Below are 15,733 nucleotides of genomic sequence, written 5' to 3'. Positions count from 1 at the left end.
AAAAAAGAATCATAATCTATATCCGTTCTGGCAACAGACAAATGTAAACAATGAGATCCCTAAAGGATCTATACTGATACTAGTGCTTTTAAACTTGGTCATAAATGATCTGGAGTTAGGGGTGAATAGTGAGGTAGACAGATTCATCAAAAAGAAAAATGATTGAAAAGAATTCCACAAGAATCCCTCAACTAGGAAAACAGGCAGTATAATGGCAAATGTTGTGAGCAACTATAAAATGATTTTATCAGGGCAATTTTTTCAATGTCACATATAAATCGATGGGATCATGAGCTGTCAACCCAATTAAAATGTCAACATAGTGTACAGCTGCTGTAAAAAAGGGAATTCCATGTTTGAAATAAATATAAAAAGAAAAGGGGGGGGGGGGGGGAATGGTGTGATACTATATAGCTGAAAAATGCATAGAAAGGGAAAGACAAAATGATGAAAGGATTGGAGCAACAAAGGAAGATTACAATATCTGGGGCTGTTCAGCTTAGGAAAACTATGAATGGTGTGGACAGGTAGCAGCTTTTCCTCCCTGTCTTATCATACTTTTTAAACCAATAGTAGTGAACGTACGGCACACAGTGCTCTCCCTGTGGGCATGCAGCCTCTTCTTCCTCTTCCCCCACCCCTTCAACTGTCTCTGGGGAGGCAGTTAAATGGACAGGAGGTTGGAAGAAGAGGAAGAGCTGGCACGCAACTGTTCCTCCTCTTACCCCCACCCTCCCGTGCCTTTAACTGGCTTTGGAAAGACAGAGCAGGCACGTGAAACCACTAAAAGGCATGAGAGAGCAGGTAAAGGAGGGGAGCAGGCATGCTTTTAACTGGCTCCCAGCAGGGACGTAGCTAGGATTTTAGGAAGGGGGGGGTCCAGACTAAGTGCCACCATTATAATGGGGCTTGAGTGCAGCGGCGCAGCAGCATGCACCATTCATTTTTCTAATGGAAGGGGGGGCGGACCCCAAGAACCCCCCCTTGGCTACGTCCCTGCTCCCAGAGATAGGTAAAGGTATAGGAGAGTGTGGGAAGGAGCGGGGGGGGGGGTTTGCCATCTCTTGAGGCTGAGATAGTGTGACTTGTGTGTGTCGTACCTTCAATTCGTTTCCAACTTAGTGAGACCCTAAGGTGAAATTATCATGAAGTTTTCTTGGCAAGTTCAGTCGGGGGAGGGGAGTTGATATTGCTAGCTTGAGACTGAGTGAGTGTGCCTTCGGTGTGTGTGTGCATGCCTTCAAGTTGTTCCTGGAGACCCTAAAGTGAAACCATCATGAGGTTTTCTTGGCAAGTTTCATCAGAGGGAGGTTTGCTATTGCCAGCCTGAGTGCACCTTGGGTCTTCCTCTGAGGTCCCACTCCCAGACGTCCTGCCCTCAGAGGGCAGATGTCCTGTCTCCCAGTGGTTCACCCAACCATCCCGCCCCCCACCACTGGACAACACTTGGTGCGGGACTACCACTGAGTTTGGGCACTCAGTCTCAAAAAGGTTTACCATCACTGCTATAAACCATGGTCATTCCCTGAAGCTAGATGGTATGAGATTGAAAGTGGGTAAAAGGAAGTACGTCTTCTCACAGAACACTGTTAAACTTTAGAATTCACAAGTTGTAGATATGGCTGCCAGCCTCAGTGGCTTTAAAATAATACATGGAGGATATACCCATCAATGGCTATTAGCCAGAATGGCTAGATCAAAAGCTTAGCTGAAGGTGTATGGAGCACCTCATGGTTTTATTTTATTGCTGTTGGAATGCCATTTATTTATCATCTGCAAGTTATCCTTACAGATAATAGGATGGTGTAAAAATGCATAAGCAATTAGTCATAAAATTAAAAGCAACAAACCAAATTATTCCCAATTAAAAAAACAACACATTAAACATCAACACAACATAACCACTGACAATCTAAAAAAGTAGAACAGGTTAACAGGCATGTTTAAATTAAAATAACTGGTCCTGTATTTGAAAAGACCGCACTATCAGCAGAAATTAATGTGTCTTGAGGAGGGTAGTCCATCATCTGAGCACCATTACAGAGAAAGTTTTCTCTATCATTACAGAGCACAACTTCCTTCAGAGGTTCACAAAAAGTTTCCTTTCTTAAGGCAAGATGGTGTAGTGAAAGACAGTTGTTTATGTATTTAGGCACCAAGCTGTTTAGTGCCTATTTAGTACTTTCAGCTGGGCTCAGATTCAGTCAAACAAACAAACAAAAAGCCAGCACTCCTTCACAACTGGCATAATAAGTTTCCACCTGACTGGGAGCAGGGAGGGAAACTATGAAAGAACTAGAAGAGATCCTAAAGAGTAAAGATATACAACTGAGCATGAAAGTCAGAAATGTACAAGCCACTGTATTCCCTATTACCATGTATGAATGTGAGAGATGGACAATGGAGAAAGGGGATAAGAAGAAAATCAATTATTTTGAGATATGGTGCTGGAGAAGAGGGCTAATAATAGAGTGGACAGCTCAAAAGACAAAGTAGTACAAATCAAACCTAAAATTTCCCTGGAAGCCAAGTTGATTAAGTGGAGGCTGTCATATTTTGGCCACATCATGAGAAGGCATGACTCTTTGGAAAAGACAATAATGCTAGGAATGGTGGAGGAAAGTAGAAAGAGAGGAAGACCACATGCTAGATGGATGGACTCTATTAAGGAGGTCACAGGTATGAATTTACAAGACTAGAGCAATGGAGGATTGTGATTCTTGAAGGTGTCTCATCCACAGGGTAGTCATGAGTTGGGATCGACCCAAAAGTGGCTAACAACAACAACAGGGAGAGAGAGAGAGAGAGAAAGCATGTAGGGCTGAGACAGAACCTTAAAGGAACCCAGAATAGGAAGAGTCAAACTAGGAACACCCTCTACAGTTATAAAACCAGTCCTGCTCTCAGTGCCAAATAAAAGTCTGCAGTATCCTTCTGTTAATAACCATTTACCTTTTCTTCCAGCAGTAAAATCTACCAGATACCGTGCAGCTGGATAACTTATCTAGAGCTCATGCACACAGAAGTTTACCAGTTCTCCATACTGGTTTACATGAAAACTTCTATGAAGAATGGGAGAAGGGTACATGCTCCACATGCTCCAAGGCTTGCTCCCACACCCAAAGATATGGACAGTATGAGATTATGTCTTTGAAAGTATAATTCTACATGGTACAATGAAATGACATACTCTTAACCCTGTATGGAATACTGCTATGGTGCTTATTACTACACTAGAAAAGAAAGTTTAATGTACTGCAACAATTTTCATTGCTAACAATAAGCCTGAAAGTTAAAACTACTGCCCAGAAGACTGAGTGAAATTCCTGAACAGCCCAGACTCTTATTCAACTGTTAGCCTTTTACCAGAAACCAAGAGTAAGTTGGCATGTTGAGAGTATGGCCTTATTTGGCTGTGAGACGTATTACAGAGACAGTAACATTTTCAAGTTGTTAAATAGAGTGGAAAATGGAGTAATTGTCTGTTTTGGTGCCTAGCCTTTTTTTTAAAAAAGGAATCATAATGTGGCTTGGTGCTCATTAACATAATCACTGGGTACAATTCTCCATAAAGGAAGGGAGATGGCTAAACATTTTTCACATCTGTTTTGAAAGATATTAATAAAAGGTTCAACTGACTGTAAAAGTTACATTTTCAGATACCAAGTGTTTCTTCCCAATTCAACGATCTGGCATTTTCACACTGCAATTCATGAATAAGAATGCTTGCCTTTCAGTCTTCCCTGATTTATGCTGTTTGAGTGGTTGTTAAGGTTTCTGTTACGGGTGTAAAATGAAATCGCATATGATTTCTCTTGGATAATTCACATCAAATGGGAAAACGTGTTTTAGACTTTGTGCATACAAACATCATCTTATTGTTTATGCCTCAAATTGGATGATTATGCCTAAAAACCAAATCTGATTTGGTGTGATATAATTTTGCTCTAGAGACGATTAGCCATTTAAATGTTTTGGGAATATAGTATGGACAACTGGGCAAATAAATCAATTTTCATTTTGTATGAACTTTGTTATGTAGGGGGGGGGGGGGAAAACAACCCAGATATTAAATTTGTATGAACTTTAGTATAGAGATTTTTAAAAAGTGGTCTAGATTTGGAACAAAAAGCACAAGTAGAATCCAGAAAGTTAGGTCATTTTTTTTCTCTTACATTACTCTTCCCTCTCAGCAAAAATAAGTTACTTTTTTTCCTTCTTAATACATCTGTATAAGGTCTTGAGAAAACTAAGCAGTCACTATATTAAGATAGTTTATGTTCTCCCTCCCAGCAGGCTGCAGCAATTGTTCAGCAACTATCAGCCAGATGTTACAGTTCTATATTTTTATTTTATTTTTTTCCCTGATGGGACTGTGTTTCTTTTATACAGTAATTCTACATTTCTTTCATATGGCATAGAAAGTCTGGATGTGATTTTTCACTAAAGCAGGCAAAGAGGGCCTCTCCTTTTCTTTCAGCTTCTTCCCCTTGAGACTATAGATACAGCTATGGCAGTACAAAGGATTAGAATAGGGAATTAAAGAAACACTAAATTTAATTAACAGAATAAACACTAGTGAGCCAGTAAGGGTTTAAATGGGGCATCAGTGTGCGCACACACACACGCACACACACACACACACACACACACACAAAAGCACACTCATAATTAAATCCCTCCCCTATTTCCAGAGCAATCTTAATTGCTTTTTAGAAAGTAAATAGACACACAGATACCAACACACACACACACACACAAAGATCTTTGTTTCTCTGAATGGGGAACAATATGCATATGGACTCATAAATCTACAGATAAACTAATAAGTTAGGATCTTTCCACAAACCAAAGAAAAACCGATACTTTTCTGTACACATACTGCATGCTTTAATTCAGCCTACCTAGGTAGAAAAAAAGATGAATGAAAAGCAACAAGAAGCTCCAGCACTGTAGCTACACAATGTTTCTGAAATTAATTACATATACAAATTCTTCATGTAAAATCAAAAGACAGGCATAGCAGAATGTAAAACAACGCCAGCCACAAAACAATTCCAAAGGATCTGGAAAAATCAGTATCTGCCCCATATACATTCATAAATTTATTCAGTGCTGATTAAAGTAGATGCCACTGGCAAACTGCCATCTTTATTGTCTGATAACTCTATGGTGCTCACATCATGCTAAAAGCAAACAACTCAGGCCAATTTCAATGGGATTTGCTCTAGTTTAAATGTGACCTCCATACTTTCCTACATCCATTTTGTTTCTCATCAAAACGTCAGGAAATATGTAGTGAGATAGGCTACAGACTCCAAGACAGAATACATTATACAACTGTAGATCTTTCTAATCAATTAACTGCCTAACAATTTGAACTGAACCAAAAAACATGCTTGCTTTAAGACATACAACTATAAAAATTTGCATAAACAGCAAAGAAAAGGGTCTAATATAGACTAACCTTAACCAATTACAGAGAAGAAGAGTAAGTCTTTATATACAACAAAGACTGATCAGTGTCTTAAACAAGACTACCTAATCTTCTGCATTGTTTTATTACCATTGTACATCCTTCTAATTTTCCTTCTAATAACTAAGTATTTATTCTCTTTCATTGTCAGAATTTCCACAACTGTTCATCTCACATCCTTTCTGCACCAAGAGGCTGAAAGGTATCATACTGAGAAGGAAACACAAAATGTTAATTTAGAAACCAATTATTTTTATTCAACCACATCAAATTCTTTTTTATCACATACTTTCACTTATGTATTTTATACACATGAAACGGTAAAAACCAATGTCAATATGAAGTATGAACAATGTATACTGCACCAAGGACACCGGACTAAGATGTATGTTCATTGTCAGACTTACGTTTTTCATCATCAGCATGTACTAAGGATGCTGCTCTTGACAAAACATCCAATGGAGTCTCCATTCCTAGCAGGATCCTGAATAAAAGAGAAATATGTTATTACTTTCTGAAACAACTTTAACAATATAACAAGAGAAATGTAACATTTCAGCCATGCAGCCATCATTTGTCAGGCTTAAACCTGTACATAACATTTGGACAAATGAAACCATGAAAACCAAATGCAGAAACATGTTTCAAATATATTATGATTCTGCCTTTCACATTTTAGGTACTGAGAAACTAATCCAAAGGTGAAGCTAAATTCCTTTCTCACGACTGGCAATGTCATTATCTACATGAAAGGGTATTTTTGCTGTGTGTTTTATCTGCGTAGCATAAACCTTGGGCACTTAGTAAACACAGCTGAAATCGAATCTCATTCTGTTAGTAAGAATGGGAAGCACTATTTTTTAACACCTAAGAAAAAGACCTGTTCCAGAATAGGATAGTGACTACTGGACTGCATGGTCAACTCAACTTTGTCCCAGAAAGAAGAGGAGGAAAGAAGAAAAGGATGACTATGATAAGAGAACTCTCTGACATCCCTTCTGGGTGGAAGATGAATCACTGGCCCATTAGCTATCACTAACTTTCCAAACAGTTTTGCAGGAAAATTAGTTGCTATATCTTCATACCCAAACTGAAGCACTACTGCTATTTAAAATCCTTGTCTACAACAGCCAAGGAGAGGAGAGGCTTCAATCTTCAGATGATTGTTCCTACTCTGCCCATCTAATCATTGTTTTCATTACAGTGAACAGATTAAAAGACCAAAGAAACCTTACATTTGCTTTTTTGTAAGCAACTAAATCCCAGGGGCACTACATGCAAAGTAAGCCAAATTGTTATTGTTACAGAGTGTACAAATAAGAATATTTAAATTACAGTCAGTGCTTAGTAAAGTTACTCAGTGCCATGTTCCATGTTAAAGCTTCAAATGCCTAAAATTTTGATCCTGGTGCCCAAGAATTTGAAATACATTCCCAGGGCTGCCAGGAACAGAAAAATCCCTCTCTAAATATTTTGACAAAGACAAAGACTAATAACACAACTACAGCAAGAGAAGCATGTAACATGGAACAAAGCATACCAGTGCCAAACATTTTCTCCTGTTCTATTTTCACTTATTTTTTAATTTATTATATTTACATCCTACCTTTCACCTAAGGAGCTCAAGGCAATACACATGGTTTCCCTCCTCCCCATTTTGCTCTTACAATAACCCTGTAAAGTAAGTCTGCTAAAAGACTGTGGCTAGCCCAAGGTCATGCTGCGAGTTTTATAGTTTGGGAAGGGGGGGCGCTTGATCTCCAGCAGCACTCTAATCACTATGCTACATTGGCTTTACTCGCCTGGAATAATCTATGCAGATCCACTGCTCCCTCACATTCATGGTTTTACAAATTCTGCTGCTTACATTCTGAGCTCAGTTCTGGCAGCCTGTGAGCCTCCAGAGGTGAATGACTGCCTGATTCATTCATGACTACAGCAGCTCCAACACAAATCACAAAGACTGCTTTGGATACTTCTGCTTGTCTGTGCATGATCCCACCTCCATCCTCCACATGTTGGTTTAGCTACATGGGTCAAACACAGTTGTGTGCAAGCTGCAAGTTCATAGGGTCTGTACACATGAACTGGAACCCAAAGCTTGCACATGCATCCTTGCTCTGTGGAGTAGAACCAATCAACAGTTGGAGATCAAGGATGAGGGCTCTCTGTTATCCTGGCTCTACCTCCACATTTTTGGAATATCTGAGAAAAGTGCCTCCAATATACATGAATTGGGGGGGGGGGGATATTTCAAATGAAATCCTCTCTCCATTTGTTTGCTGTACCAGCTTGAAAAATACCCTAAAATTCAAAATAAAGTGGAAAGGGAATAATCTGATTTGAAATATTTGCCCCAAAGGAACTGCATTCCTTGATCAAAACATGAAATGTTACTAACTTAAACAGGTGTAACAAAAGTCAATGAAACTGCCACTACTCTGGTTAAGTTGGCTCCCCAAATAAGCCTGATTACTCATAGAGGATATGGCAAGCATATCTTTTCTATGAGAGCCACAAAGTGTAGTGTTTATAGCACAGAGCAGGAATCATTTGACCTGCCAGATGTTACTAGATTATAAATACCATTAGTGTTGGGCATCATAAATCAAATGATGAGGAATGCTGGGGGCTGTAGTCCAACAACATCTGAAGGACATCCAATTTCAGGTATCAGACTAGAGCTGCATCTACACTACAGAATTACCATTTTGACACCACTTTAATTGCCATGGCTCGGTGCTATGAGATTCTGGGGTTTGTAGTTTGTGAGATATTTAGCCTTCACTATCAGAGAGTTCTGGTGTCATGGCAATCTACAAATTCCAGGATATAACTGGATAGAGCATGACAGTTAAAGTGGTTTCAAACTACATCTTCAGTGTAGCAGCAGCCCAGAACTAAGGAAATTTAATTTCACAACCACCCACTCAGACATGAAGTTCAGTAGATAATCCTAAATCCATTTAGACTCCTAGTCTTCCTCAGAGGTCTGCCATGAAGAATTAATTACCAAGAGAAACATGAATTCCATTGATGAAAGGCAGGATATAAATGTAATGATATTAATTAGCAAATAACAGAAGACCAAGGTTCAACTCCCAGCTCAGACAATGGAACCCACTGGCCTTAAAGGACAGCAATGTCAAACTTCCTCAGAATAAATCTGGCAGAGAAAACATGATAGAATGGTTATCAGTTGGAGTTGACTGGAAGGCACATACTGTATATACTCATTTATAAGTCTAAAAATTTTAGTCAAAATTTTCACCCCAAAACCCTGGGTCAACTTATCTATGGGTCAATGTAAGTACTATACTTAAACTCTTATCCACAAAGGAACCATCCCCATCTCTGAGTAGAGCAGCAAAAGGTGAAAGCTTAGACCATCCTGGGAGAACCATAAAGCAGCACCGTGGTGCCGCTTCTCACCTTTCTGAACGCCTGGGTGGGAAAATGGTGGCGAAGGTAGCTCTTTGATGCTTCCCCTCAAAGAAGCACTGAGAGAAATCAGGCTTTGAAGGATATGAATAAGACATCTGTGTATGTTTTTCAGCTTTTCTGGGTTACAATCAGGCAAAGTTATCATGTTAAAGGCTATAATCACTACTAACACAGTCACCATTTGCTTTGCCTTTTCATCCTTTTTGGCATATGCACATTTTATTAGCCCTGTTCATGTCTAGTCGCCTCCCCCACACATCACTCAGCCACCATTTGCAGTATTTCCCTCCTCATTCATACAGCCTTTAGGGTGATCACAGACAGTTATGCCTGTCAGAATTTGTTATATGTCCCTAACTTTTGCCCACGATTTATTCATGAGCCATATCAAAATTCAGAATTTTGACCTCAAAATCTGCCCTCGACTTACACATGAGGTCGACTTATAGTCTAGTATGTACAATAACTATAACACCGGCAGGAGAGGAAGGAGGATAGCTTCCAAATACTTCATCAGATACTGTGAGCTTGGCCAACATCACTGTAGAAGTCTCCAGTATCTTCAACAAATCAAAAAGAAATGTTTAGCTAATGGACAATATGGAAAGTGGATCTCAAAAACATAAGTAAATTTACAGTGCTTCATAAAGGTTAATAATAATAATAATAATAATAATAAGTAAACTTTGTCTCACAAAAATATCCAACATGTTGTCACTTGAGTGCAGGACAAATAACCAGTACCAGGTAGCCAAATCCAGGTGAATACCCATCTTTAGCTATTCTGTTACAGTCCTATTCTGGACTGTAGGACTGCACCTGCAGTCTGGACAGAGTGTGTAGCAGGGATTCACATTCATTTCAACTGCAGTCCCCCCCCCCCTGCGCAAATGGTATAGGCTAGGAGTATAGGGCAAAAAATCCAAGCATGACACCACTATATCTGCTAGACATCCCCCCTCCAGATTAGAGGTCTGCTGTGACTATTTCTCAGAGAAAAATCATGTACTTAGGAGCAAACAATGTGGTTAACTCATTCATGCTTTGTTTAAATGATCTGAATATAAATGAATATGTTAGAAAGGTTCTATCATTATATAGTATATATATATATATATATACCACAATTTATTCATGGGCCATATCAATATATCAAGGGAAGTAATAGTGTCACTCTATTCTGCTTTGGTCAGGCCTCACCTGGAATACTGTGTGGGCACCACAATTCAAAAAGGATGTTGACAAGTTGGAGCATATCCAAAGGAGGGCAACCAAAATGGTGAAAGGTGTAGAAACTATGTCCTATAAGGAGCAACCTATGGACCCGAATATATTTGGCCTGGAGAAGAGAAAGTTAAGGGGTGACATGATAGCCATGTTTCAATATTTGAAGGGATATCAAGACTGAAGCAAGCTTCTTTTGCTCTGCTCCAGAGACTGAACATGGAGCAGTGGAGGCAAATTTACAGGAAGAGAGATTCCACCTCAACACGAGGAAGAACTTCCTGACAGTAAGAGCTGTTTAACAGTGAAACACATTCCTTTGGAGAGTAGTGTAGTCTCCTTCTTTGGAGGTTTTTAAACAGAGGCTGGATGGCCACCTGTTGGGCGTGCTTTGATTGTGAGTTCATGCATGGCAGGGGGTTGGACTGGATAGCCCTTAAAGTCTCTTCCAACTCTATGATTCTAGGTTTGACTGTGAAAAATGGCTTGCTCCAGGGCCTTTCAGCAACAACAAATAAGTAGTATGAAATTGATGTGTGAGGACCAAAATACACACATCAAGTAAAAATGAATATATCACATTAAAATAGTTTAAAGTCTTCATAGTGAAAACCCCTTGTCTTGTCTCATGCTTCAGCCAAAGCAGGTTAATTTTTTAGAAATGTTAATTCAAACAGTATGCATCCCTAATCCAAACAGTAGAATTAAATTGCTCTCGTGTTCCTCCACTCTTACAAACATTAGTTGTGCATATAAACTAACTGCAACTGTTAACTGTGTTGAACAAATCTTGCACAGATTCAGTTTCGAAACCTGGCCGGTTAGTTTAGTTTTCTTTCCTCAGGACACAGCATTCCATCGTGTTGCCAATTCACCCTGTTGGAGGAGACTGCCGAGATCACTTTATGTGGGAAAACACAAGGCGGAAGTATGAGACACAGCACAAAAAGCAACACGTTCTCCAACAGTCAGACTGGAAAACCTCTGGAAGAGGAAGAATTGTAGGAATTCTGGAACAGAGGCCATGAGACATTTTATTTTTCACCTTTTTCAGTCAATCAACCAAGCCACGACTCTGTCAAATTTTACATCCTTACATTCCATTATGGCAAAACACAGTGACTGCTTCTTCAGATGCTGTCCCTGTCTGACTATAAATTCAGGTGTCCTTTTTTCCATTTAAGCAACTCCCAGCATCTCACCATAAACTGAACAGACTGAGAAATGCAATCAAGTTGCATTAGAAATGTCCACAAAAGGTATGTCCCTCAACAATGCAGTCAACATCCACTGCAGTGGGACTGAGAGTCCATTTGTCATAGAACCACAAACAGTAAATAAATCCAGGAGCTGCCACATATTTCATGAGGACTCAAAAGAAGATTTTAAAAACACTGAAAATATTGGATGCTTCTGGTTACCATGAAGCCTTAGGCCCCTAAAAATGAGGCAACGGCTGCATGCACACTGCAGGAATAATCCAGTTTGACACCACTTTAACTGTCATGGATCCATGTTATGGGATTCAGCTATCTGTAGTTTGCTTTGGCAGCAGAGCTCTCTGACAGAAAGGCCAAATGTCTCACAAAACTACAAAATATCAGAATCCACTAGCATTGAGCCATGACAGTTTTAAGCAGAGCTGCTTGATTTGCAGCATTTAACTGCTGTCGTTGGCTGCATTCAGACTGCAGAAATAATCCAGCATGACACCGCGTTAACTGCCATGGCTCAGTCCTATGAAACTCTGGGAATGGCAGTCCCCCAGAAATACAGTTCTGTATTTCTGCAGTGTGCATGCAACCAACAACAACAGCTAAATGCTACAAAAATCAAGCAGCTCCCAACACAGCAGAGGCCCGGAAGAATCCATAAAGGGCCACTAGGGAGGTACAAATCCAGTAACTGAAGACAGAGAGAAGCACATGCAAAAGATAACCGCCAAGGTCTGCAACAACTGGAGGAATGAAAATAGAATAGTAAAACACCCAGCAGTTGGGAAAAGTTTTTAACAAATCCAATTTGTCCTCCTCTCTCCTGTGGCCCATCGGGTGCCTCTACTTCCAAACCCTAGGCCTAAAAGTTAGTGGGAACTTTACACACAAGGGAAGAGAAAGAAGGAATAATGTAGAAATCCAGCCAAGGAACTGCCTCCTCAGTTCCTACAATCTCATCCCATTTGCATTTTTTCTCTTTCATGCAAACACTGTTTGATAAACATTCTGCAAATGTGGGTTTTTCCCCACTTTCTGTTTGGGTTGACCCCAAACGTCGTCTAAAAAAGAACCCGCAAATGCAGGTTGTTCTCAGTTTAAATTTAGTTTCTGCACGGGATTCATCCTGTGTGATGAAACTCCATGTAAACTGAGGAAGGAGGCATGCTGTTGCTTAGGGCTGAGGAGATACTTGGAGCTCAAGGATACCAGGCTAGAGCCACCTTGGAGCCCTCCTGGGAGAAAGGTGGCACACAGACGAAACCAATAAAGAGTGAAGAGAATATTCCTCAGCCAGAGGCAAAAATGAGGTGGGTAGAGTAGGGGTCTTTTGATAGGGTTTGGCGCCTGTTGTGGTTGTTGTTGCGTGCCTTTCAGTAATTTCCAACTTATGGTGACCCTAAGAGTGCCAGTATAGGGATGACCATGGGCAAGTCACACTCTCTCAGCCTCAGGGGAAGGCCATGGCAACCTCCATCTGAAGAAACTGGCCAAGAAAACACACAACAACAACAACAACAACAACAACACGACAACTAACTAATCGTCTTTTCTTTGCCATGGCCGTCCTCTGAGGCTGAGAGAGTGTGACTCGGCCAAGGTAGGGTCCCATGGCTGAGTCAGGATTGGAACCCTGGTCTCCAGAGCCATAATGTCAATGCTGAAACCACTGGTCACTACTAAGCCCTCTTCTACTGAGGGAGGGCTATGGGCATGCTGCTCTTTTAAAGCAGAGCTCAGTTATGGCAACAGGAAAGCAAACGACCCAACCTCCCTCAGGAGACCTGCCTTCCTTCAGCCCCTTCATTCATGTTAAGAGTTCTTTTAGTGTCCTAAGCACACTGCAGAAATAATCCGGGTTGAGACCGCTTTAGCTGCCCTGGCTCAGTGCTAGGGAATTCTGGGAACTGTAGTTTTGTGAGGCATTTAGCCTTCTCTGTCAGAGAGAGCTCTGGGGCCACAATGAACTACAATTCCCAGGATCCCCTAGCCCTGAGCCTGGGCGGTTAAAGCGGTCTCAACCCGGATTATTTCTGCAGAGCAGATTATTTCTGCAAGGGCAACCCGGGAACCCTCGCTCGGAAGCCTTTGCCCAGGTGTCCTCCTCCTGGCCGCCAAATGAAGGGCGTGGGGCCGAATTAATAGCTCAAAGCATTCACACAGAGGGGATATGAATGCTCCAAATGGAGGGCGTTCTGGAACTCCTCCGGCTAAAAATGGAGGACGCGTCCTGGAAAAAGAGGACATGCTCCAGCCGCAGCGTTGCAGACTCACTCACCAGGTTGCAGGGACTCCGGGGTGCTGGAGGCGTCGGGGCTCCCTTTCCTTCCTCCTCCTCCTCCTGCTGCTGCCTGCAGAGCCTGGTGGCCAGGAGGGAGGGAAGGAAGGAAGGAAGGAGGGAGGGAGGCGGAGACCAGCGTGCTCCGGCCGGCAGCAGCTGCACCAGCTGCACCTACGAACTCCTTCCTCCTGCTGCTCCTGCTGCTCCTGGGCTCGCGATGCCCCCCCCCGGAGCCCCCTGCCCTCTGATTGGTCCGCCGGCCCCAGCCCCGGACAATGCCCGCCAGGCAGGCTGCAAAGGCAAGCAGAGGGCTTCGCAGAGTCAGCAGCACAGAGAGAGAGAGAGAGAGAGATCCCTCCTTCCTTGCCTGCCTGGCTGCCCAGGGAAGAATCCCAAGCACGACGACGGAATCCTCTCTCCCTCTCCCTCTCTCTCTGCCTAGCAGGTGGGGAGAGCCCCGCGGCCCCATTGGCTGCCTGGCCCATGAGGTCAGCCTAGATTAAGATACTGAGGCCTGACGTCACGCCCCTCAGCAGGTAGGCGAGGAGGGGGGAAGGGAGGGAAGAGGAGAAGGAAGAAGAAGTAGGAAGAAGAACGGAGGAGAGGAGGAGGAGGAGGGGAGGAGGAGTGAGAGTGGAGGAAAGGAGGAGGAGGAGAGGAGGAGAGGAGGAGGAGGGAAGAGGAAAGAAGGGAAGAAGGAAGAAGGGGAGGGCGGAGGGAGGAGGAGAGAAGAAAGGAAGCGAAGAGAGGAAGGAGAAGAGGAGAAGGGGGGAGAAGGGAGGAAGAGGAAGAAGGAGGGGGAGGAGGAAGGAGAAGGAGAAAGAGGACGAAAGGGGGAAGGGAGGAAGGAGGAGTGAAGAAGTGGAGAAGAAGGAGGAGAGGAAGGAGGGAAGAGAGGAAGAGAAGAAGGGCGGAGAGAGGGGGAAGGGAGGAGAGGAAGAGGAGGGGGAAGGGAGGAGGAGGAGAAGGGAAGAGAAGAGAGGGAGAAGAAGAGGGAGAAGGAGATAGAGGAAGAAGGAGGGAGGAGAAGAGGAGGAAAGGAAGGCAGAGGAGAAGGAGGAGGAAGAAGGGAGGAAGATGAAGAAGGAGAGGAGGAGGAGGAGGAAGGAGAATGAAGAGTGAAGCGGAAGAGGAGAAGGAAGAAGAAGTAGGAAAGAAGAAGAGGAGGAGGAGGAAGGAGAGGAAGAGAAAGAAAGAGGGAGGAGGAAGAGGAAGAAGAGAAGGAAAGGAGGATAAGGAAGGAAGAGGGAAGAGGAAGAAGGAGGGAGAAGAAGAAGGGAGGAGGAAGAGAAGAACAGGAGGAGGTAGAAGAAGAAGAGGAGGAAGGAGAATGAGGAAGAAGAAGAGAGGAGGAGGAGGAAGAAGGAGGAGGGAAGAGGAGAAGGTGGAAGAAGAAAAAGGAGGAAGACGAAGAAGAGAAATAAAGAAGGAGGCAGAGGAAGAAAAAAGGAAGAGTAGGAGGAGGAGAAGAAGGGAAGAGGTGGTGGAGGAGTAATAAATAGAAGGAAGAGGTGGCAGAGGAAAGTAGGAGGAAGAAGAAGAGAAGAAGAGGAGGGAGAAGGAGGAGGTAAAGGAAGAAGAAGGAAGGAAGGAAGAGCAATGGGGGGAAGAGATGAAAGTAGAAGAAGGGAGGAGGGGGGAGGAAGAGGAGGGGGAATAGAAAGAAGAAAAAGAAGGGAGGAGGAGGAATACTAAGCAGGAGGAGGAGGGGAGGAAGAAAAAGAGAAGAAGGAAGAGGAGGAAAGAGATGGGGAGGAAGTGTTGTTGTTGCATGGCTTCAAGTCCTTTCCAACTTATGGCGGCCATGTCATGGGATTTTCTTGGCAAGATTTGTTCAGAGGGCGTTTGCCATTGCCTTCCCCTGAAGAGGCTGAGAGAGTGTGACTTGCCCAAGGTCACCCAGTGGGTTTTATGGCTGAATGGGGAATCAAACCCTGGTCTCCAGAGCCGTAGTCCAACACTCAAAGTGCCACATAGGGATCTATTGTTCATGCTACCAGGAATAAGTCTGAGCTTGGTGTATATATTCAGAGCCAGCATGGTGTAGTGGTTTGAGCGTTGACTCTGGAATAAGGGTTTGAATCAGGGTCAACC

General features: G+C 42.7%; 1 protein-coding gene across 1 annotated transcript in view; it reads right to left on the bottom strand.

The window, feature by feature from the left end:
* Positions 1 to 13,966, bottom strand: part of VGLL4 (vestigial like family member 4) — a 149,333-nt gene extending 135,367 nt beyond the window's left edge. Inside the window, exons 1-2 of the mRNA XM_042452093.1 lie at positions 13,637 to 13,966; positions 5,884 to 5,960 (exon numbers count right to left, since the gene is read on the bottom strand). Of these exons, the coding sequence (XP_042308027.1) occupies positions 5,884 to 5,947 (64 nt within the window). The 5' untranslated portion in view covers positions 5,948 to 5,960; positions 13,637 to 13,966. The remainder of the gene's footprint in view (positions 1 to 5,883; positions 5,961 to 13,636) is intronic.
* Positions 13,967 to 15,733: the final 1,767 nt, after the last annotated feature.

This window comes from Sceloporus undulatus, chromosome 2 (genome assembly GCF_019175285.1).
Source record: "Sceloporus undulatus isolate JIND9_A2432 ecotype Alabama chromosome 2, SceUnd_v1.1, whole genome shotgun sequence".
Taxonomy (NCBI): domain Eukaryota; kingdom Metazoa; phylum Chordata; class Lepidosauria; order Squamata; family Phrynosomatidae; genus Sceloporus; species Sceloporus undulatus.
The sequence above is the reverse complement of the archived record's forward strand: the minus strand, read 5'-3'. Positions and strand labels throughout refer to the sequence as shown.